Source organism: Pseudophryne corroboree, chromosome 7 (genome assembly GCF_028390025.1).
Source record: "Pseudophryne corroboree isolate aPseCor3 chromosome 7, aPseCor3.hap2, whole genome shotgun sequence".
Taxonomy (NCBI): Eukaryota; Metazoa; Chordata; class Amphibia; order Anura; family Myobatrachidae; genus Pseudophryne; species Pseudophryne corroboree.
The window spans coordinates 317,978,418-318,003,607 of record NC_086450.1 but is presented as its reverse complement, the minus strand read 5'-3'; the positions used below and the strand labels follow the sequence as shown (position 1 = coordinate 318,003,607).

The window sequence follows — 25,190 nt, the reverse complement described above, 5'->3', positions numbered from 1 at the left end:
GGAGTTCCGGAACCAGCAAGGAATATGTTCAGAATGCTGGACGGAACCAGCAAAGCAGGTTTCCAGAAGTGCTGGTTATTGCTGAACCAGCACTGCAGGTTTTCAGAAGTATTAGATGGGTTAAACCAGCACAGCAGGTTTTCACAAGTACTGGATGGGCTGAACCAGCACAGCAGGTTTTCAGGTGCTGGGCGGAACCAGCAGAGCAGGTTTGCAGAATGCTGGGTGGAACCAGCACAGCAGGTTTTCAGGATGCTGGGTGGAACCAGCAAAGTCACTAATGCCACAATGATATGCAGGACAGTCCCTCTGGATCACTGGGATAGCCATCAGTGAATATGGAAATGCTGCGGTGTTATTGCAGTAGTGGCTCTTTAAGATCACCCAGGTAGTGCTGTAGATGGATATTGCACTTAGTCTATGGTTAGGTGCAAAACCAAGTTGGAGAAGGGACCTCTGATGTCACCCGGGGGAGGAGCCAAGTCACCAGGGGGAGGAGTAATGCCTGAACAGGGTACCCGAAATGCACCCTCGTGGGCTTGCTCCGCTCGCCGCCGGGTTACTAAAGGGAGTAGTTGGTGGAGTGGATAGAAGAACTATCCCGCTGACCTAGCTCCTCCCCCTCATATCATGGCTCCTCCCCCTGACATCAGAGGTCTTTTCTCCAAATTGATTCTAGCATTGACACTTAGTCTATACCAGCAGGAGATTCTGGAGCTCATAACAGGCTGAGACAACAAAGCACTGACAGCTTGCCAGTGCTGGGACTTGGAACTTATACCCCTTGCTCACTACTGACTGGATGAGGGATTCATGACGAGGAAGTGATTCCGAATTGGGCCCAGGAAGGTCAGCTGACCAGGAACTGTCATGGTGACGTCCATAGCTGGTTTTAGAGGGAACTCCAGCGTGGTGTGTGCACAGACAGTCAGTAATGGCCGCAGGCCTTGAGAGCACAGGGAGTTGTATTTGGTGACCACTGGACTTGTGGATGCTGGCACGGAAGCATAGGACAGCATGAGGAGACTTGCTGAATTCCGCATTCACACAGAAGGTTAATCAACACAAGTGCAGCTCGTTAGCAACTCTCACTTTCCAGATAGAGAACTCAGAGAACTCATGGTACTGGTGAGCTGTTTATCCCAGCCCGCAGAACACACACAGGACAGATGGCAGAGGTAAGTCACCAAATGACATGATTTTAGTCAGGATTGTGACATTTAATAACTTCAACCGTGTTTGTTCCTGAAGTCTTTGAAAGGATATTCTTATGCCTATCCAAAGATTGTTTAAATGGGTGGTCTTCTGTATGCCGGCGGTCGGGCTCCCGGCGCTCAGTATACCGGCGCCGGGAGCCCGACAGCCGGCATACCGACATTTATGTTCCCTCGTGGGGGTCCACGACCCCCATAGAGGGAGAATAAAATAATGTGGCGCGCGTAGCGCGCCACCGTGCCCGTAGCGTGGCGAGCGCAGCGAGCCCGCAAGGGGCTCATTTGCGCTCGCCACACTGTCGGTAAGCCGGCGGTCGGGCTCCCGGCGCCGGTATGCTGGTCGCCGGGAGCCCGACCGCCGGCCAGCCGTAGTGAACCCGTTTAAATTGCTCTACTGTCTTAGCCTCAACCACCTTTGATGGCAGGTGTAACAACATGGGGTAATTAGCTTGGTAGAGGAGTGAATTTGTGGATTGTCTAGGTACTCAAACAGGATCCAACACAGCTTTTTACGTAAATGAACAGAATGGTGCTTAAACTTCAGCATAAATGGAACAACACAAGTGAAAAGAAAATAGCAAACGTCTAGCCCCCATTCAGGGTACTGACTCACTTCTGTGTCCCTGACTAACCATGAACAGTTAATCTCCGAACATAAATTTTCTTAAATGAAAAGGCTCAGCCCGGCCTCTCATAGGTACTATGCACAGTCTCAGTCCTGCTTCCTGTAGGCATAACGCAAGCTCCGCCCTACTCACACTCAAAGCTTCCCATCTGGCTTCTGCCTAATATACTCTGTAGCTCAGTCCCAGAGTTTCATGGCCTTCTGTCTCCTATGGGTTTAGGCTCAAACCTCCTGGCCCTCAATGGCTCAATAGCATAATGAGCTCTGCCTGGCTTGGTCTCAACAGGGCAGCTTGCACAGGCCACAGGCTGTCCTGTCTGCAGAGTTTCAAGTCCCTTTCAGCAATTAGGTGTTCTCACACCTGCCTTATCTTCCCTGTGTGGGCGGATCCCTCCAGCCACAATCTGAATATGTGTCAGTAACGCAATTTACCTTAATACTGCCAGAGGCTATTCCACTTATCTATTACAGTTTCTGGGAAGCAATTTTTCCTCATATTTCCTTTGTACCTTCCTCCAGGACTAGTGCAGTATGCTCAGCAGAGTCTGCAAAATAGGGAGGCGCTGGGCTGAAGAGACGCTCTCCCTGTCCTGCTGCTGTGCGCTGTTGCTGTAGGCTGCACCTGTTAAAATGTGTAGCAGCAGCAGCGCTGGTGGGTATGGATTAAATCAGATGCTTTTTTGGAGCAGTATTCTACGATTATAAGAGAGAAGCAGGGGAAGTCCCTGCAACTCACTCACTGCGGTGTTGACTCTCGCCCTGATCTCAGCAAAAAGGGTCAGAAGTGCATAGGCCAAGCTGTGATTGGAAGAGGTCAACACATGTTGACTGGAGGAGACTGTCACATGCTCCTCTGACCCCAATAACATTGATGATCTCAAAGCATGGCCCCCCCATCTGTGAGTATTCAGCCTTGTTAATACCTTTGATATATTTGAAAGTTTCTATCATGTGTCAGTCTCAAATAGCCGCGACACCCAACTCGGGTGCATCCTTTCACACTAGGGGCTTAATTCATCCAGGTGATCTGCGCACGCGCACCGGACGTTGTGTGCATGCGCGACCTTACACATTGCGTCCGCATCCAGGAACGATGTGGCCACAGTGTGATTGACAGCGGAGGGCGTTGGGATGGCGTTGGGGGCGGGGCTTCCCAAACAAACGGGCCAGGACCGTTTTTGTACGAAGCTGCTACGGGGAAAAAAATGACCGCCGTCCGACAGGGGTCAACCTTAGTTCCGACTATCCCGGAATCTAATTGCGGATGCATTGGGAGGTGGGCTTAGACATGCTGGGTGGCTTTACCCTGTGGTGGGTGGCCCCAGCATGTGAGGAGATGAATGCAGATCTGGCTGCGTATGCAGTGATCTGCGTTCATCTCTGAATAACCCCTTAAGGCAAGACCCAAGTGATTATATTTCTTACAATAGTATTATATGCCTTGTCATTATATAATGTACAAATTGATGTAACTCTTTGCATGTGTGGTAAATGTGGACACTGAGGTAACGCTTGCCTGACAACCCCTGGCCTTAGATAATTCAAGGCTACGCGTCTGTAGTTTGACAAAGTAAAACGTACACAGATTTTCTGTAAGTCAATTTGCCCGTACTGTACTTCCAGAAACATCAGGATTTGTTTTCCCCATTTTTCATTTTAAATTTTGTGTGTCATTTAAAAGCCCTTTACGGTAAAATACAGAATAAATTAAAATATGTTTAATCTTCTGGAACAAAGTGACTGGATTCACTGTCTATAACTTGATCTGTGTAAGCAATTTAAGATTGCTTCCCAACACTTACAGTGAGGTAATATGAAGTTTACAGGAAACATTGAGAGACAAAAGAAAAACCGAATAAGGAATTCTACCTCATAAAGAAGAAAAGTAAGTACGCTATAGTACTATATAGATGTCATTCCGCTTATGTTCTTTATGCCAAAAAAAAAAAGGAAAGTGTCAAAATATAAAAATGCTTGCTTTTTTTTTTTAAATTACAAATGTAAATGACTAAATGTGTGTAGGACAGAGGCTAGTAACCCATCATTTCAGGATCATGGCCACTGGCGGTACATTTTCATAAGAGTCAATGGATGATCCTCAATAGAACAAGCAGCTGGTGGGAGTTTTCACAAAGCACTAAAAAATTACTTTGCACCTGTATTTGGAACAGCACCCTGCAGCATTCTTAAGATATACAAGGCACCTCACTAGACATGGCCAGAGCCACCTGGGGCTTCCTTAGGACAGACACTCAGCTATTCATCAGTTCCAAAGTTCTCAACTTCTCCCTGATCCAGGGCCGTCACAGGGCAAATTACATCGCTGGTGCTACCTACTGAAATTCACAATCCACAACATTCTGCACAGGAACCCAGTAACTGCGGCAAGGCTACACGTGTCATCACCCTTGTACCCACCGCTGCTGTAGACTATAACTATAATATTTAATTAGACTGGAGATCTCAGACAGGAAAGTGTGATGAGATTGATGTACATGTAACAGAAGACTGAAGCCACATGCAAGGAAAAGAAAGTCAAAGCCACATTGAAAAAACAAACAAACAGTAGACCTGTGCTACAGGAAGGAAGCAAAAGGTTGGAGCCACAGCAAGGGATTAGGAAGCCCGCGCCACATACAGGAACCAATAATTAAAGGGAGAGACTGAAGGTGGTGAATGAAAGCTTGGAGTGGTTGAGAGATGAATAAGGAATGATCTGCATTACTGAAGGCACAGCAGTGCTCCAAAAGCAACAGGTTAAACATATGCACAAATCCAGAACCTTGGAACCAGTTTAAAAGTCCAGAGTTCAAATCCCACCTAGTCATTATAGTACTCTGCTCACTATAAGGCACATACAGGCACCACGTAGGCTTACCTTTATGTCCATAAAAACACACATCAAAGCTCGAAGATATAAAAGAACCTACTAAGGTCTATGACCATATGGTAATCACTGCACCACAGGACCCAATGCATCAATGTGGACTGCTGTGTCAGGAACCTTGAGTGATAGAACTAAGTCTGTGAGACCAGGGTACAAGTGTCTTCATGACATGAGGCAAGGGCAGAAGCATCCCCATTATAAGTGTGATTCAGAATGACACGGATAATTTTACAATTAATGGTTACAATTAATAGACTTCCAGGAAATGTCTGTAACTAAACAGTCCATGTACAAGAAATACCAGTAACACCTCAAAAATAATTATGCAAACAATACAATATAAAAACAGCTCGGGTTCCACTGCACATAAATAAAAAGTTACAAAACCCAGCAATAAAAATTCACAAATATCAATTCACAAAGCCAATATTTGTATGGTTAAGTAATTGCCACAAAACATTACTGTACTGTCAAGAATAATCATACGTGTTATTAAAATAGGTGTAAAGAGCATAAACCATGTCTAATCATTTACCAATACAGAGAAGTACCTAGCTTGTTCTTTGAATTTCTGAGTTTTTTATTTTTTTATTTCTTTACATGTGTTTCTGATTTGAGATGCGATGAAAGAGAAAGTCAAAAGGAAACCACAATGTAACCTGTTCTGAATAAGTTAGCAGATATCTTTTAAAGTAAGTGACCTTCCTGTATACAGTAGAAGGGAGGGGTTTCCAGGAACAGAACATAAAAACAAAGATAAAACCATAGTTTCACCTAATACTTTTCTAGTCAATGCTCCCTGGCCAATTTACAGGTAACAGTTTTACATTGTCACGCACTGTGCAAATCTGTCAACACTACAAGAAATAGTGCTGTATATCTCTATTTAATTACATTATAGGATTTAGAGATGAGGAATAGCCTATTTAAAAATAAATATATATATATATATATATATATATATATATATATACACACATACATACATACATACATACATACATACATAGCACACACACCCTTTTACCAGCACCAAGGATATGTCAAATATGATCTGACATATTTTAGGTATTTCGCTAGAGTAAAACTAAGATTTCAAGAAATAACAAAATAATAAAGTAAGTGTACAGACTGCTTTTGAATTCTAGCACACTGCATTCGGTATACAACGCATATGCAAATAACACCAGACACAAGACAGTTTTTCACTAAACATTTTCTCCAATGCAAAATGAGAGTGGACTCAACTGATCTGAACTGCCCCTTTATTTGCAGAGAGCTTATCCTAGCTAGACACCACGTATTTGGCAGCCTCTGAAGGGAATCCAGAGATTTCCTGCTGTTAACAGATTCATTAAATCTCTTTGATGTGGGAAAAAAAAAAGAAAAAAAAAAACAATTAGCAGTACCGTACAGCTCCACTGATGTCTACAGTATGTCACATTAATTTCTTTAGCACATTCATTTTAATGGAGTGTCTATAGATAGCACAGTTGCCTACTCACCGTAAATGGACGGGAGGCTCTCGAAAATCACGTGGCACCCCTGGTCGCTCGGAAAAGAAAGCAAGTCTTCCTAAACTGCACAGCTGCCTGCATCTCCTGCTAAACACCCCCTTCCCTGCAATTGATCTGGGTGGTGATGCGATTCAGCTGAATTGTACGATTGTAGCCTCATCCCCTGCTTTCCAATTCCAGAAATCGAGCCAGTTTAGAGTGGGGCCGCAATGATGCCTGCACACCACCCGCCTATGTTGACGCCCCCCCTTACCCCCCCTGCTGAGATGACCTGTGTGCCTCCTCCCAGCGGGGACAGCCAGAAAGTTGTCAAGTATGGAATGGAGTGCACAGCTAAACTGTAATGAATGAATATGAAAATTACAGGAGTCTATAGAATAAAGGTAAGAAACCCAGCTCAACAGTTGTTAAAACCAATGCTTTGGAGTTGGTAGGCCAAACCTTTGAGTCCAACTCTATTTTACTACTGTTCGACACCTAATTATATTGCAGTGTAATATGTGATGGCTGTATGTAGTAACTGGTAATTATTGAAGTCTAATCATGGGAGATGGCAGCAGCATGGGGTAATTCTAATGGGATAATTTGCCATACTCTTCTTTGGAAATAGGCCTTAAAATTGAGAGGAATACAGTATTTAATTCCTCACAAAACATGTAAATTCACTTCTGCCAACAATAACAGATTACTTATGAATTACTGTACAGTGTATGACAGTAGAGTTATTAAATAAATGAAATATATGATTTCACTGCCATGTACAGGCATTCTCCAGTAACTACTGTACAGTGCTGCTAATCCTCACCCCTGATCAATGATGTTTGAGTCATGAGGAGGGCCATATTCCAAAGCCCCCGCTGTACCAACATTAGTTTATTAATTATCACCTACCCCTGGCCTGTACTGTACTACTACTACTAGCATTAGTATCATATGTATTACTTAATACTCTTATCAGTCTGAACAAGAGACACTTCCACTTAACTCTTCAGCTAGTTTTCTATCTCATTTTAAAAACAGTCTCTGATTGCAACCTTGTGTAGTCTCTAGTACAATATGCAATCCCATAGACATGAATGGTCTTCATGTGCATTGTTATGCTTTGTAGTAACTGAAATGGAACAAGCAATAAGCACTGCAAACATATGATACGGACTCATCGGGCGGTATTCAATTGTGAGTCCCGACTGGCGATGTTTGGCAGCGTTTGGGGTGGCAATTGGTGTGGCTCCCCTATTTGACCTTTGGACTGTGCAGCAGCCCCACCGCTGATGGTTATGCCTTTCAATGTGAGAATTGAATACATTAGGGCTGATGCAAAGCTGAAAATACGCCCGTTTGTAGAGTATATCAAACATAAATTCACACTGCACGTGCACTAAAAATGAACACATGCAAGTGTAGCCAATGGAACGTCTTACGTATACTATGACCAAAAGGTGGAACTGGGTTGAAACTAATCATTGTCTCATAGGCAAGGTTCAGTGAAGCCACAGTCATGCATATTCCATGCAGACTTGTTTGGAGGCATCTCTTTTGAACTTACCATAGGGCATGCACATGATTACTATTAGTAGCAAGCCAGGAGTACACCCAAATGCGACAGTATCTACATATATTGCACAACTCTGCATATGGTCGAATCTACAGATTGTCATATGTGCACACCACTTTTAATCAAAATACACCCATTTACTTCCAACACTGCATCAGATACATAGTGACTTACATTAAAGGTAATACAGTCCTTGTGCCCAGCTAACAGAATAGTAAGGAACTCAGTCCAACAGCGTGTTCATTCCAAGTTGGCAATTGCAAACAATTTAAAACTATACGTGTGTAAGCCACTGCTCTGTCCATTGAGCATCAGTATTACAAGCTGACTGAACACAGTTTCAATCCTCAACTTCTTCTGGGTGTCCGTATGTACTGAAGCAGTAGTAGAGTGTTGTACTGCATAGCAGGGGAACTTCACAGTTTTACTAGTATAGTGTACATGTTTGCTTAAAAACAACAACCAAAGAACAGGGCAAGGGAGTGAGTTTCAGAGCAATAGGATAGTATGAGAAAAAATCTTAAGAGGCAGGAATGAGAGGAGGTGATCGGAACAGAGGAGAGGTGGTGGTCAGTTGGCAAGCCGAGAGGACTGGAGGGAGTGTGTACAGAAATGAGGATGGTGATGTAGGAGTAAGTGGTGTGATTTAAGATGTATCAAGCCTTGGAGAGAGAAAAAGTGGCGTAGTTGCCAAAGCAACCAACAATTGTCTTTCATTTCAAAGACTGCGCTAGATAAAGGACAGTTAGAAGCTGGTTGGTTGCTTTGCATAACTTTTCCACTTTAGCTCTCTCCAAGACTCGATACATATCCCCCTTAGGGCTCTATAGAGTGAGGAGATTTAACTGTATGTTGAGGCAGATGGGGAGAAAGTAACACAATCAGTAGAGTTATGAAGTGGACATAGCGCAACGGTAAATGAGATGGGCTGCAAATTAACAAAATTAGATTGGCTTCAAATTAAAAGGAGAAGAGCAATGTCAGAGGAAGGCCAGATATGAGAAGGTTGCAGTAGTCCAAATATCAACTGCATGGATGAAAGTTTTGGTGGCATCCAACATGAAAAAGGGTCAGATTCTAGAATACTGTGAAGATGGAGGCTGCATGGTTTTGTGGCAGACTGTATGTGGGGAGTGAACGAGAAGGAGGAGTCACAGAGCTTGCCCAGGCAGCAGATTTGGGGGGCTGAGAAGATAACTGTGCTGTTAACATGCAGGGAGAGAGAGGAGAGGAGGTGGGTTAGGGAGGAACAGAACAAGGTATAAGGCTTTCATTATTAGCTATTGCCTTGCTTATGCTCAAATAACATTCATGTGAAAAAAGAATAACCTCCCAAATGCTTTTGCCTCACATGTGTACAAAGAGATTCTAGGAAATAGTCTGGTTACTTTCAGACGGGAGGGAGATGCCAGTGTCAAAGAAAAAAAGAATAACTGGCAATAAAGCAGTCATCCAGATGTGTGTTCCTAGAAAGGTCATGCGTTTTCCAGCATGTGAGAGTGAAACAAATGGCACAGAAAGTACAGTATGGACAGATGAATGGATTGGGCTCAGTTCTGATAACAGAGAGGAGAGATGTAATATGCATTACCGACAAAGTATACATAAATACACTGGTGTATAACACTGGTTGCGTTTAGCAGATAAAATCGATATACAATAGAGACACAAGTATTATAAAGAAAAAAAATCCATGTTCTGAAGACTGAATGCACGGAGCCTTGGGGAGGGGGGAGTACAATTTCACAGAAGGACTTTGAGACTTATTGAATTTCATCCCAGCAGAGTAAAGAAAATACATAACACATAAACCTGTCTAAACAGAAAAGTGGATGGAGGACACAATGGGTGACACAGACATAAAGCTTAGCATGGTCTTTAACTCCTTCTGAGAAAGTACTAAAAACTGAAGAATTTCAGCTGAAGAATTGCACCATCATTTAAAAGGAGAAATGTTTTATGCTGTAAAGTAATTACTGACCGGATATGTGAAGGAGTAAGGGAACGTGCAAAACTGGGTGAAAATTTGGTATGTAAAAAACAGAATATTGATACTGACCCAAAATGTCATAGGGATCTATAGGGGGTTTAATGGTCTATTGCTTACGTGCCTTGCTTCGGTTCCTCCCTATTTCAGATGGTCCTTCGCAAGCGAGCTTACAATCTAAGAGGCGTGGAGAACACTTCATACATAAGGATATGGAGTAACATTGTAGCTGATGATGATTAAAGGCGCTGTACTACAGTAGTAGTAGATGCAGGCAGTTGGTGATTACAGGCACTGGGAAAATAAATGGCTCCAGGCAGCTGGTGATTGGACTATGCTGTTGTAGCTCATGGCTCCATGCTCATAGTGGATATGGGCACTGTCATAATTTCTAGGCTCTGAGCAGTTGTTGAACCTGGAAGAGAAATATTGGGGCTGCCATGAAGTACCTCCAAGAACTGAAGTTACCACGTAAACATAATTTGCTTATTTCTTCTTCAGACATACATGGAGGCTCAGATGTATGGGGGGGAGGGGGTGAAGACTCTATGGAGCAGAAATCCATTTTGCTACTTTGCAAAGATCATCCGCTGATATCACCACTGATCTTTTGTCCTCAATATCTCTGGTACCTCACGTCCTTTCCTCTTATAAGTTTGTGACCTGATTTCTCTGATCCATTTAGCAAGTGTTTTATTTTTATGGAAGTAGCTGGACCCTGACATGGATCTTCCGGAAGTGCAAAGAGATGATCTGTCTTTTGGGTATCCTTATTCTAGAGAGATACATCCATATTCTCTCACCAGATCCAATGGGCCTGACTCTGAGTTACATACAAGTCCAATTGCAACCGCATCTTGCAAGCTCTAGCAAATTGTGCATGTGTACAAGTGATTCTGAGCAGTATGCATCTCAGAGCAGCTGAATGAGCATTATTGTGTAACAGGGTGTTCTCACATCAGCGAAGCATCCCATGGGTGTGCCACCGACATGTAGTCAGAACTGCAATTTATTTTGAATTCAGTGTATGTGGTGCACACGCCATTTTCAATGGCATCTTCTGCACCAAGCAAGGAGTAGGTGTATACGTGTCATTGGTAGTAACTATGGCTGATCTGGAACAAACAGTAATGCTAAATTACACGAAACTTGGGAGACAAAAAAAATGCAGGATTCCTTTTACCATAATGCTTGAAGTGCTCCCACCCTTCTGGCAGATTTATTGCCATCAAAAATAGGTAAGGTTTCAAACGGTTTTAGTGTTAGAAAACCCATGAAGCAACAAAAGATTTTAAGCAAGGACAAAATATTTTGTCTAACTAAAAAATCTCGATTAGATAAACTGTAAATAATCTTGTACCCAATAAAAAAAAACTCAGTGCCTATACTTGAACCTTTAATTTACTCAGTACAAGACCTTCCTGTAAACCCGTTCGAAGACCTGTATTTAGATGTAGAAGGCCTGGTCGAAAAGCTAGTAACCATAGATGTTCTAGATGCAAAAGGAAACACATCACGTCCACTTACTGTACTCCTCCTGTTTCTTCTTCAGGGTTCTTACAATTACAGAAACACCAGAGAACATGCCCCCTAGTTTGAATCTCTAAGTGCCATTAGGGTATATATTCCTTTGTCCTCTGTAACAGTGAGAGTAGAACTTTCTCAGTTTAGAATCTTGACTTGCTAATATGAGATCTATCTAAATATTTGATTTATAGAAATACCTCCCTGATTACTGTAAAGCTGGGTACACACTAAGCGATGTGCACCCAGCTAAATATTGCAACAGATGGGACCAGGCATGTGGCAAATGCATACACATTTGCCAATGCCGGGTCCAACAGGGGAAGACGTGACATGCTTCATTTCTGCTGCATGTCATCGACAGCAACATTCCCCATCGTTCCTGCAGCAGGAATGTCGCTAGCGACTCGTGGAAGCACGCATATCATGGGTACACACTAAACAATGTACCCGACATGTCGCTCGGATCTGCGGGATCTGGCGACATATTGTCTAGTGTCAACCCAGCTTTACTTTCCAGGGTAGATATTGACTTAGGTAATCTGCCACCTTGTTGTCCTTCCCTGCTTCATGAAGTGCTGTAAGGGATTTGCCTCAAAGATGTTCATGTGCAATTCCCTGTGTTTGTGACTCTGTGCCTCATGCTTTGGTTTTTGGTAAAGTTGAGCACCAAAACCATTGGTGACTGAGGGGTATATGCAATTGCGGTCGAATTCCCGAAATTGTCGAATTTCGGGTCATTTTCGCCCAAAAAAAATAATCGTCAATGCAATTCAGTGCTTTCCGTCAAAAAAACGGACTTTCAAAATTCGACTTTTTGAAATTCGACTTTTTGCAAATTCGACTTTTCTGCAATGATACAAGTGCTGCAATTCGACAAAAGCATATTCAATTCAAGTTTGGAAATTCGACAGCAGTGCTTTTAGACAGTAAATTCGTCATTTTCAATCCGCCACACTATGGAGGGTGAAAACAATAAAAAAAAATGTAAACATGTTTTTTTTGGTGTTTTTTTTTTTTGGGAATAGCATATCTATTTATATTAGAAGGGATTAGGTACTTTTTTTTTTTTTTTTTTGGAGGCACAAGTATTACTTATATATTTTTTTAAATATTATTATTATTTTTTTTTTATTTTTTTATTTTTTTTAGTGCTGGAACGGGAAAATTTAAAAAAGAAATGGCGTGGGGTCCCCCCTCCAAAGCATAACCAGCCTCGGGCTCTTCGAGCTGGTCCTGGTTCTAAAAATGCGGGGAAAAATTGGGCAGGGATCCCCCGTATTTTTAAAACCAGCACCGGGCTCTGCGCCTGGTGCTGGTGCAAAAAATACGGGGGACAAAACGAGCAGGGGTCCCCCGTATTTTTCACACCAGCATCGGGCTCCACTAGCTGGACAGATAATGCCACAGCCGGGGGTCACTTTTATACAGTGCCCTGCGGCCGTGGCATTAAATATCCAACTAGTCACCCCTGGCCGCGGTACCCTGGGGGAGTGGGGACCCCTTCAATCAAGGGGTCCCCCCCCCAGCCACCCAAGGGCCAGGGGTGAAGCCCGAGGCTGTCCCCCCCATCCAAGGGCTGCGGATGGGAGGCTGATAGCCTTGAGTAAAATGACAAGAATATTGGTTTTTCCAGTAGTACTACAAGTCCCAGCAAGCCTCCCCCGCAAGCTGGTACTTGGAGAACCACAAGTACCAGCATGCGGGAGAAAAACGGGCCCGCTGGTACCTGTAGTACTACTGGGAAAAAAATACCCAAATAAAAACAGGACACACACACCTTGAGAGTAAAACTTTATTTCACACCTGCCGACACACACATACTTACCTATGTTGACCCCCGACTGCCACGTCTCCTGATCCGACGATCCGGGGTACCTGTGAATAAAATTATACTCACCTCCATCCAGTGTCCAGATATAAATCCTCGTACTTGGCAAAAAAAGAAAACGGACACACGGACCACCGGACTGAAAGGGGTCCCATGCTGACACATGAGACCCCTTACCCCGAATGCCGGGACACCACGTGACTCCTGTCACTGAAGTCCCTTCAGCCAATCAGGAAGCGCTACTTCCGTGGCGCTCACCTGATTGGCTGTGCGCTGTCTGTGCTGTGACAGCGCATCGCACAGCTCGGTCCATTAGTTTCAATGGTGGGAACTTTGCCGTCAGCGGTGGGGTTACCCGCGGTCAGCCGCTGACCGGCGGGTGACCTCACCGCTAGCCGCTAAGTTCCCACCATTGAATATAATGGACGGAGCTGTGCGATGCGCTGTCACAGCACAGACAGCGCACAGCCAATCAGGTGAGCGCCACGGAAGTAGCGCTTCCTGATTGGCTGAAGGGACTTCAGTGACAGGAGTCACGTGGTGTCCCGGCATTCGGGGTAAGGGGTCTCATGTGTCAGCATGGGACCCCTTTCAGTCCGGTGGTCCGTGTGTCCGTTTTCTTTTTTTGCCAAGTACGTGGATGTATCTCTGGACGTGGATGTACCTCTGGACGCTGGAAGGTGAGTATAATTTTTTTCACAGGTACCCTCGGATCGTCGGAGACCGTGGCAGTCGGCGTGTCAACATAGGTAAGTATGTGTGTGTCGGCAGTGTGTAATAAAGTTTTACTGTCACGGTGTCTGTGTCCTGTTTTTATTTGGGTATTTTTTCCCCAGTAGAACTACAGGTACCAGCGGGCCCGTTTTTCTCCCGCATGCTGGTACTTGTGGTTCTCCAAGTACCAGCCTGCGGGGGAGGCTTGCTGGGACTTGTAGTTCTTCTGGAAAAAACAATATTCTTGTCATTTTACTCTAGGCTATCAGCCTCCCATCCGCAGCCATTGGGTGGGGGGGGGACAGCCTCGGGCTTCACCCCTGGCCCTTGGGTGGCTGGGGGGGGACGACCCCTTGATTGAAGGGGTCCCCACTCCGCCAGGGTACCCCGGCCAGGGGTGACTAGTTGGATATTTAATGCCACGGCCGCAGGGCACTGCATAAAAGTGACCCCCGGCTGTGGCATTATCTGTCCAGCTAGTGGAGCCCGATGCTGGTGTAAAAAATACGGGGGACCCCTACTCTTTTTGTCCCCCGTATTTTTTGCACCAGCACCAGGCGCAGAGCCCGGTGCTGGTTTTAAAAATATGGGGGATCCCTGCCCAATTTTTCCCCTGCATTTTTGGAACCAGGACCAGCTCGAAGAGCCCGAGGCTGGTTATGCTTTGGAGGGGGGACCCCACGCCATTTTTTTTTCGTGTTTTTCCCGTTTTCCCCCGTTTTTTTAAAATCGCGGCAAAATCCGGCAAATCGGCCGTTTTTCGCCCGCGGGACTGTCGAATCCGTTTTTCATTGAATATGGTGAATTCCGGCAGCCACCTGCCGGAATTCACCTGTCGAATTGTGTCGAATTTAAAAACGGCGATAATTTGCCGCGATTCGCCGTGAATTGCATATACCCCTGAATCTGTTAAGACGTTCCATTCTGGTTCTGAGATGGACTCTCCCTTCTAGTGTCTGATCCTGCCACCAGCCAGAGTTCTCTTGTGCTCTGAAAACCAGCATATGAACATAAACTAAGAGGCTACATTTTATCCTCTTATTGTATGTTGGTATGCTGGTTTTCACAGTATACTTACAAATATCAGAATGTTTGATACAGGATATTTCTCTACACTCTGATATCACCTACAAGGGACAGAGGTAGCAGGCAGGGAAATCACATACAGAGAGGAGGTAGGGGGGATTCAGTGGAAGCAGGGTAATATGCACAGTGTGGACTGTGGAGGGAAGGGCATGCCATGGTTGCTAACCTTTTTACTAGCGGTAAATATCTCTCTGAGTCTTCAGCCTCTGCATGGGCACTCTTCTCTCTCTCAGGGCTCCCCTCCTCCTTTCTCACATCATGAGCCACGTGAGATGACATCATCTTTGCCGGGACTTGAGAAGGCAGGGCGGGCCAATTCATTTTATAACCCCACCCACCCACCACCGTATATTGATATGGGCACCAGTGGGCGGTGCAGGCAGAGGGAAACCTGCCCAGAATCCATTCTCCTCTACTGCAGCAGCCATGGGCCAACCTCACTGCGGGCAAGCAGAGACAGAACGCCGGGACACAGTTCCGCTCCGTTCCAGCCCAATTTAATTCCTGCCAACGGGCCGCAAAAGGACCTTTTCCCGTGGCCCACAAAAGGATGCGTTAGGAGCCGCATGTGGCCCGCGGGCCATGCCTGTCCCACAAGAAGAATATTAGCAGCAGTCAACTCCACCACCCTCAGAAATCATGTACATTATAGATAGTTGTGGCTCTCCATGAGAGGTTTTACAGACACTGATATTCAACATTGTATTTTGTTTGGCTTTTATGTATTATGTTTAATTTTCATGGGAACTTGTATAGGAGTAGCTTCTCTATGTGAATAGAGGTGGGGTCTTTGGACTTACAAGCAACTGGAATTCGTTGTAGTGGTCTTTGGCCTTTACAGTATTTTGATTTTTTACAGTAATCACTTGCTAGAATTCTACCGTTTTTATCAACAGTAGAAAAATGGTAGAAAACGAATGGTTTCACCAAATTAAAGCAAAGAATATTTTGGAGTACAGAAATATGTCTGTAATGTGATTTTGAATTGTTCTTAAATACACTTATAACTCACAACTGCAAGTTGAAAAACTAATCTATCTATAGAACATGCCAAATTACATGCCCCCCTAATTAAACCCATTTTTGAGCTTTTTACAGAAAATCACCTGAAAAATGAGATGTCATTATCGGCTAAATTTTACAAAATTCCTCCAAGTGCATGATACTTGGGAGGGGTGTATCAGAGACCCCAACATTTTTACATTAACCTAAACATTATTTATTGCAGATTTTCTAACTGAAGGCAAAATGTAGCGGCTGTCTGTTTCTGATCCTCTGTAACCTGCATTAGCAGAACCCACAGCTAATGGAATCCGCCCCTGTATGTCTTCTTGTCAGGAAAAGTGACCTGTCTTCCAAAATTAAAAACTATTTCGTATGGATGGTTGACATGTCCATTGTCAGCATGTTTTTCCTCACTGTGGCACTCGGTGGAAGTGCAGTGTAATTTTTTTATGTTAAAATGACCTGTTCTTAAATACATGCACATGTTTGCTTGTTCAGTTTGCACAACTAACAATCACATACTTTCACTGGTGCCAATAAATGAATCTAGTTTTATTCACCAAAGTTTAGTACAACCTAACTCACTGTTATGACATCACATGCTGATGTCATCATCTTGCAAGCAGATCTAAGTGGTTTACCTGATTGGTCTAACTGCATGTGAAGTAAATCTGTTCCTAGAGTGAACGCTCCATACATGATTTACATAACAGGTTTTGAAAATGTTTGCAACTTAAAAGAATATTTGTTTTATCAATGTAAACATTTTTAATAGGTATGTTATTAAAGATGTAATCTATTATTATATCAGTAGGTGGGCTTTGCTTTTTTTTCCAGGATCATACCTGGCTGTCCAAGAAACTATTCAGAGCAAATGAGTTACTTCATTACACATTAACCAAATGTGTGTTCGATAGTCCTTCAGAGCATGAAACTACTGTACTAATAAATAAGTAACTGTACATCAAGTGAAATGTGTGCAAGGCTTCTCAAAGGAACAGAAGGCAACTTACTCTTCGTGTTCTTTCCACATCTCCGCAAGGCAGGCGCTTTACAAAATCTATGCCAGTCAGCGGGGTTCCAGTTGGAGGCAGCAAAATAGATTCATCCATCATCAAGTATTCTACGTTCAGTGGTTTGCTCTAAAGAGATAACAAGAATGCAGCATTTTCATTTGAATATGCTTTAAGTCTGTACATTAAGCCAGAGTAAGTCATAGAATATTAAAGGTTTTTGTTATCCTAAATAAACTGTTGTGTCTTTTTATGATCCATGTATTATACAGGTTGAGTATCCCTTATCCAAAATGCTTGGGACCAGAAGTATTTTGGATATCGAATGTTTCCGTATTTTGGAATAATTGCATACCATAATGAGATATCATAGTGATGGGACCCAAGTCTAAGCACAGAATGCATTTATGTTTCATATACACCTTATACACACAGACTGAAGGTAATTATAGCCAATATTTTTAATGACTTTGTGCATTAAACAAAGTGTGTGTACATTCACACAATTCATTTATGTTTCATATACACCTTATACACACAGTCTGAAGGTCATTTAATACAATATTTTTAATAACTGTGTATTAAACAAAGTTTGTGTACATTGTTTTCTGATGGTTCAAAGGTTTCACTATCTCCCGGTCACTCAAAAAATTCCGTATATTGGAATATTTGGCTATGGGATACTCAACCTGTACTGTATCACATAATATAGAGTCTTATTTCAAATTCTTACCTACCTAGAAAGCGACTCATAAATAACTAAGTGGCATATAGACAATGTCCGCTTCTTTTTCTGCTGAGTGCATGGAAACAAATTGGACATGTGACAATTTATGTTTCTATCCATGTGGGGATATCCCTGCAGTGGAGTAACCATAATGAACTGCCAGAGTTGTCATGGTTTCTTTCTGCTCAGTACGTTATGGTGTTAATCCTGCAAATTGCCAGACAATATTATGACAATGTATTACTTAGCACTCAGTAGATAAGAGTTTGTGTAACCCGTATGTTCATGAGAAGATGCACTACCTTTCCAACTTGAATGATCAACATAATGTGCACCCTTCCTCAAAGCCGACCTGTAAAAGGTAAGAGGTGTGAGAAGGGGAACCACAACACCCAGGGGTTGGTGAACACCGTTGGAACCCACATATGTTTCTTCCAGTTCAAATGTGGAAGATCCACCTTTCTACAATCTTGGTGAAAATTGTATTGATCAGCACCCACTCATCCTGGTGTAACACCTTATATTGCTTGCCTCGGCTATGTATGCTGCCACTAGTACTGAATGACTGCTTTCTGTCAATAGTAGTACAGCACATATGTCTCTCATCATGCTGTGACTCTTTGTGCCATCTTGATGATGGAATGATGGATAAAGAACAAAACTGACTAATTGTCTAAACAACTTAGACATCATGACCCACAATGATTTTCTGAAAATGTTAACAGGCCTTGTGTCTGCTGTCATTTACCTTATAGTAAAAGGGAAAGGTGTTACTATTTTTTCTTACCACTTACCCTGCGTTATTGAATGTCCCCAAGTGCCACCCTACCCTTGCTAGGTGGCATCTGTCTTTCTAATTATGTAGTCATGATCTGCAAACTGTCAAAGTTTGATTACCATCACTGTAAGCTTTGTATTGTATATTTTGCTATATGAATCAGTTGACTGATTCTATGTATCCTTGTTCCAGCAGGCTAGTAAACATGACTATAGGCTTCTGACTTCTACCGTGGCCACCATAAGGCCCAACACTCTGATGCATATCTCTGCTGTGTCCAAGGGCTTATTCTGAGAGCTAGCAGACCTTGCTTTAACGGCAGTTACCTTTCATGTTAGAAACATGTACGGCCTTCAAATATAAACCAGGAAATCTAACATTTCAGTTGGCTATGGAAGGATTTTTTTTTTCAATTTTGATCCAATTGTGTTCTCTCTGAACTTCAATATAATAATACTTCTCAGGTGCATGAAAAGGAGGGGCTAGTCTAAACAAGACATTATATGACCTGGAGTGGGCACTATTATCATATAGCGTTAGGGATTGCCAGTATCAGAGAAGCCTTGACGGGGCCTGGCAGCTTCTTATATCTTTGTAGATATATGCAACAAGAATCTATCAATGTCTATTATTATGCAGTTTTTATTGCTGACACTTTGTTAGTGTGCTGGGGGGGAAAATTTGCTTTTGATCTCTCAGGACACAGACTGTGGCCTGAGCTGCAGTCACCTCTCACGTTGCCATGCTCAGAATATCATCTAGATGAGGCCATCAGGATATCTCTTCTTAACTTTCCCGTGGCCACAAATAGAACCTTTGTGGAGGTACTTGGAAAGGTGTTGACTGTTTTGCTAATAGAAAAGCTAAAGCTGTGGCAGGGTATACTGGGATGTGTAGTTTCACAACAGCTGCAGGGCTACATGATGGCCAGGTCTGCTGTAAGAGATAGCTCAAGCGAGTGGTGATGCAGAGTACCACTACTCTATCCTGCAAAATCCACTATACTACTAATCGGTGAGCCGAATATTGCTCTTAGTGTCCTCTCCCTCTCCATAGAAACACTCAGATGAGAATTAACCGCTCTGAGCATTCTAGGCATTGAGATATTCCTTCTCATGACACCAAACCACATTGCATAACTAGGAAAGGTGCAGTGATAATTTGTAGCACTGGGTAAAAGGATGGTCCTGCCAGTTTTCCCCAATGATATTTGTTCATGTACCGGGACGTCAGGAAAGGAGCATATCAATCCTCTACCCCCTCCTACCAGCAGTACAGCCGCTGGGATGGCTGGTAAACTTATGAAAATAAGAATTTACTTACCGATAATTCTATTTCTCATAGTCCGTAGTGGATGCTGGGGACTCCGTAAGGACCATGGGGAATAGCGGCTCCGCAGGAGACTGGGCACAAAAGTACCTGGTGTGCACTGGCTCCTCCCCCTATGACCCTCCTCCAAGCCTCAGTTAGGATACTGTGCCCGGACGAGCGTACACAATAAGGAAGGATATTGAATCCCGGGTAAGACTCATACCAGCCACACCAATCACACCGTACAACCTGTGATCTGAACCCAGTTAACAGCATGATAACAGAGGAGCCTCTGAAAAGATGGCTCACAACAATAATAACCCGATTTTTGTAACAATAACTATGTACAAGTATTGCAGACAATCCGCACTTGGGATGGGCGCCCAGCATCCACTACGGACTATGAGAAATAGAATTATCGGTAAGTAAATTCTTATTTTCTCTAACGTCCTAAGTGGATGCTGGGGACTCCGTAAGGACCATGGGGATTATACCAAAGCTCCCAAACGGGCGGGAGAGTGCGGATGACTCTGCAGCCCCGAATGAGAGAACTCCAGGTCCTCCTCAGCCAGGGTATCAAATTTGTAGAATTTAGCAAACGTGTTTGCCCCTGACCAAGTAGCTGCTCGGCAAAGTTGTAAAGCCGAGACCCCTCGGGCAGCCGCCCAAGATGAGCCCACCTTCCTTGTGGAATGGGCATTTACAGATTTTGGCTGTGGCAGGCCTGCCACAGAATGTGCAAGCTGAATTGTACTACAAATCCAGCGAGCAATAGTCTGCTTAGAAGCAGGAGCACCCAGCTTGTTGGGTGCATACAGGATAAATAGCGAGTCAGATTTTCTGACTCCAGCCGTCCTGGAAACATATATTTTCAGGGCCCTGACTACGTCCAGCAACTTGGAGTCCTCCAAGTCCCTAGTAGCCGCAGGCACCACAATAGGCTGGTTCAAGTGAAATGCTGAAACCACCTTAGGGAGAAATTGAGGACGAGTCCTCAATTCTGCCCTGACCGTATGAAAAATTAGGTAGGGGCTTTTATAGGATAAAGCCGCCAATTCTGAGACACGCCTGGCTGAAGCAAGGGCTAACAGCATTACCACCTTCCATGTGAGATATTTTAAGTCCACAGTGGAAAGTGGTTCAAACCAATGTGATTTTAGGAATCCCAAAACTACATTTAGATCCCAAGGTGCCACTGGAGGCACAAAAGGAGGTTGTATATGCAGTACCCCCTTGACAAACGTCTGTACTTCAGGAACTGAAGCCAGTTCTTTTTGGAAGAAAATCGACAGGGCCGAAATCTGAACCTTAATGGACCCTAATTTTAGGCCCATAGACAGTCCTGTTTGTAGGAAATGCAGGAAACGACCCAGTTGAAATTCCTCTGTAGGGGCCTTCCTGGCCTCGCACCACGCAACATATTTACGCCAAATACGGTGATAATGTTGTACGGTTACATCCTTCCTGGCTTTGATCAGGGTAGGGATGACTTCATCCGGAATGCCTTTTTCCTTCAGGATCCGGCGTTCAACCGCCATGCCGTCAAACGCAGCCGCGGTAAGTCTTGGAAGAGACAGGGTCCCTGCTGGAGCAGGTCCTTTCTTAGAGGTAGAGGCCACGGGTCCTCTGTGAGCATCTCTTGAAGTTCCGGGGTACCAAGTCCTTCTTGGCCAATCCGGAGCCACGAGTATAGTCCTTACTCCTCTCCTTCTTATGATCCTCAGTACCTTGGGTATGAGAGGCAGAGGAGGGAACACATACACTGACTGGTACACCCATGGTGTTACCAGAGCGTCCACAGCTATTGCCTGAGGGTCCCTTGACCTGGCGCAATATCTGTCTAGTTTTTTGTTGAGGCGGGACGCCATCATGTCCACCTTTGGTTTTTCCCAACGGTTCACAATCATGTGGAAGACTTCTGGGTGAAGTCCTCACTCCCCCGGGTGGAGGTCGTGTCTGCTGAGGAAGTCTGCTTCCCAGTTGTCCACACCCGGAATGAACACTGCTGACAGTGCTATCACATGATTTTCTGCCCAGCGAAGAATCCTTGCAACTTCTGTCATTGCCCTCCTGCTTCTTGTGCCGCCCTGTCTGTTTACGTGGGCGACTGCCGTGATGTTGTCCGACTGGATCAGCACCGGCTGACCTTGAAGCAGAGGTCTTGCTAGGCTCAGAGCATTGTAGATGGCTCTTAGCTCCAGGATATTTATGTGAAGTGATGTCTCCAGGCTTGACCACAAGCCCTGGAAATTTCTTCCCTGTGTGACTGCTCCCCAGCCTCTCAGGCTGGCATCCGTGGTCACCAGGACCCAGTCCTGAATGCCGAATCTGCGGCCCTCTAGAAGATGAGCACTCTGCAACCACCACAGGAGAGACACCCTTGTCCTTGGAGACAGGGTTATCCGCTGATACATCTGAAGATGCGATCCGGACCATTTGTCCAGCAGATCCCACTGAAAAGTTCTTGCGTGGAATCTGCCGAATGGAATCGCTTCGTAAGAAGCCACCATTTTTCCCAGGACCCTTGTGCATTGATGCACTGACACTTGGCCTGGTTTTAGGAGGTTCCTGACTAGCTCGGATAACTCCCTGGCTTTCTCCTCCGGGAGAAACACCTTTTTCTGGACTGTGTCCAGAATCATCCCTAGGAACAGCAGACGCGTCGTCGGAATCAGCTGCGATTTTGGAATATTTAGAATCCACCCGTGCTGTCGTAGCACTACTTGAGATAGTGCTACTCCGACCTCTAACTGTTCCCTGGACCTTGCCCTTATCAGGAGATCGTCCAAGTAAGGGATAATTAAGACGCCTTTTCTTCGAAGAAGAATCATCATTTCGGCCATTACCTTGGTAAAGACCCGGGGTGCCGTGGACAATCCAAACGGCAGCGTCTGAAACTGATAGTGACAGTTCTGTACCACAAACCTGAGGTACCCTTGGTGAGAAGGGCAAATTGGGACATGGAGGTAAGCATCCTTGATGTCCAGAGACACCATATAGTCCCCTTCTTCCAGGTTCGCTATCACTGCTCTGAGTGACTCCATCTTGAATTTGAACCTTTGTATCCTTGTGTTCAAGGATTTCAGATTTAAAATAGGTCTCACCGAGCCGTCCGGCTTCGGTACCACAAACAGCGTGGAATAATACCCCTTTCCCTGTTGTAGGAGGGGTACCTTGATTATCACCTGCTGGGAATACAGCTTGTGAATGGCTTCCAATACCGCCTCCCTGTCGGAGGGAGACGTTGGTAAAGCAGACTTCAGGAACCGGCGAGGGGGAGATGTCTCGAATTCCAATTTGTACCCCTGAGATACTACCTGCAGGATCCAGGGGTCCACTTGCGAGTGAGCCCACTGCGCGCTGAAATTCTTGAGACGACCCCCCACCGTACCTGAGTCCGCTTGTAAGGCCCCAGCGTCATGCTGAGGACTTGGCAGAAGCGGGGGAGGGCTTCTGTTCCTGGGAAGAGGCTGCCTGCTGCAGTCTTTTTCCCCATCCTCTGTCCCAGGGCAGATATGAGTGGCCTTTTGCCCGCTTGCCCTTATGGGGACGAAAGGATTGAGCCTGAAAAGACGGTGTCTTTTTCTGCTGAGAGGTGACCTGGGGTAAAAAGGTGGATTTCCCAGCCGTTGCCGTGGCCACCAGGTCCGATAGACCGACCCAAATAACTCCTCCCCTTTATACGGCAATACTTCCATATGCCGTTTGGAATCCGCATCACCTGACCACTGTCGCGTCCATAACCCTCTTCTGGCAGAAATGGACAGCGCACTTACTCTTGATGCCAGAGTGCAAATATCCCTCTGTGCATCTCGCATATATAGAAATGCATCCTTTAAATGCTCTATAGTCAATAATATACTGTCCCTGTCCAGGGTATCAATATTTTCAGTCAGGGAATCCGACCAAGCCACCCCAGCACTGCACATCCAGGCTGAGGCGATTGCTGGTCTCAGTATAACACCAGTATGTGTGTATATACTTTTTAGGATATTTTCCAGCTTTCTATCAGCTGGCTCCTTGAGGGCGGCCGTATCCGGAGACGGTAACGCCACTTGTTTTGATAAGCGTGTGAGCGCCTTATCCACCCTAGGGGGTGTTTCCCAACGCGCCCTAACCTCTGGCGGGAAAGGGTATAATGCCAATAATTTTTTAGAAATTAGCAGTTTTTTATCGGGGGAAACCCACGCTTCATCACACACCTCATTTAATTCATCTGATTCAGGAAAAACTACAGGTAGTTTTTTCACACCCCACATAATACCCTTTTTTGTGGTACTTGTAGTATCAGAAATGTTCAAAACCTCCTTCATTGCCGTGATCATGTAACGTGTGGCCCTACTGGAAATTACGTTTGTTTCCTCGCCGTCGACACTGGAGTCAGTGTCCGTGTCTGGGTCTGTGTCGACCATCTGAGGTAACGGGCGCTTTAGAGCCCCTGACGGTGTTTGAGACGCCTGGACAGGTATTAACTGTTTTTCCGGCTGTCTCATGTCGTCAACAGTCTTTTGTAAAGTGCTGACGCTATCACGTAATTCCTTCCATACGACCATCCAGTCAGGTGTCGACTCCCTAGGGGGTGACATCACTATTACAGGCAATTGCTCCGCCTCCATACCATTTTCCTCCTCATACATGTCGACACAACGTACCGACACACAGCACACACACAGGGAATGCTCTGATAGAGGACAGGACCCCACTAGCCCTTTGGGGAGACAGAGGGAGAGTTTGCCAGCACACACCAGAGCGCTATATATATACAGGGATAACCTTATATAAGTGTTTTTCCCTTATATAGCTGCTGTATTATTAATCTGCCAAATTTAGTGCCCCCCCTCTCTTGTTTTACCCTGTTTCTGTAGTGCAGGACTGCAGGGGAGAGTCAGGGAGCTTCCCTCCAACGGAGCTGTGAGAGAAAATGGCGCTTGTGTGCTGAGGAGATAGGCTCCGCCCCCTTCTCGGCGGCCTTTCTCCCGCTTTTTTAAGGAAAAACTGGCAGGGGTTAAATGCATCCATATAGCCCAGGAGCTATATGTGATGTATTTTTAGCCATCTAAGGTGTTTTTATTGCGTCTCAGGGCGCCCCCCCCCAGCGCCCTGCACCCTCAGTGACCGGAGTGTGAAGTGTGCTGAGAGCAATGGCGCACAGCTGCGGTGCTGTGCGCTACCTTATTGAAGACAGGACGTCTTCTGCCGCCGATTTCCCGGACCTCTTCAGTCTTCTGGCTCTGTAAGGGGGCCGGCGGCGCGGCTCTGGGACCCATCCATGGCTGGGCCTGTGATCGTCCCTCTGGAGCTAATGTCCAGTAGCCTAAGAAGCCCAATCCACTCTGCACGCAGGTGAGTTCGCTTCTTCTCCCCTTAGTCCCTCGGTGCAGTGAGCCTGTTGCCAGCAGGTCTCACTGAAAATAAA

At 44.9% G+C, this 25,190-nt stretch overlaps 1 protein-coding gene across 6 annotated transcripts in view; it reads right to left on the bottom strand.

The window, feature by feature from the left end:
* Nucleotides 1-25,190, bottom strand: part of CLEC16A (C-type lectin domain containing 16A) — a 954,241-nt gene that overhangs the window by 450,404 nt on the left and 478,647 nt on the right. For all 6 annotated transcript variants that reach the window (XM_063934295.1, XM_063934294.1, XM_063934290.1 and 3 more), the window contains exon 17: nt 16,959-17,087. In XM_063934295.1, the coding sequence (XP_063790365.1) occupies nt 16,959-17,087 (129 nt within the window). The remainder of the gene's footprint in view (nt 1-16,958; nt 17,088-25,190) is intronic.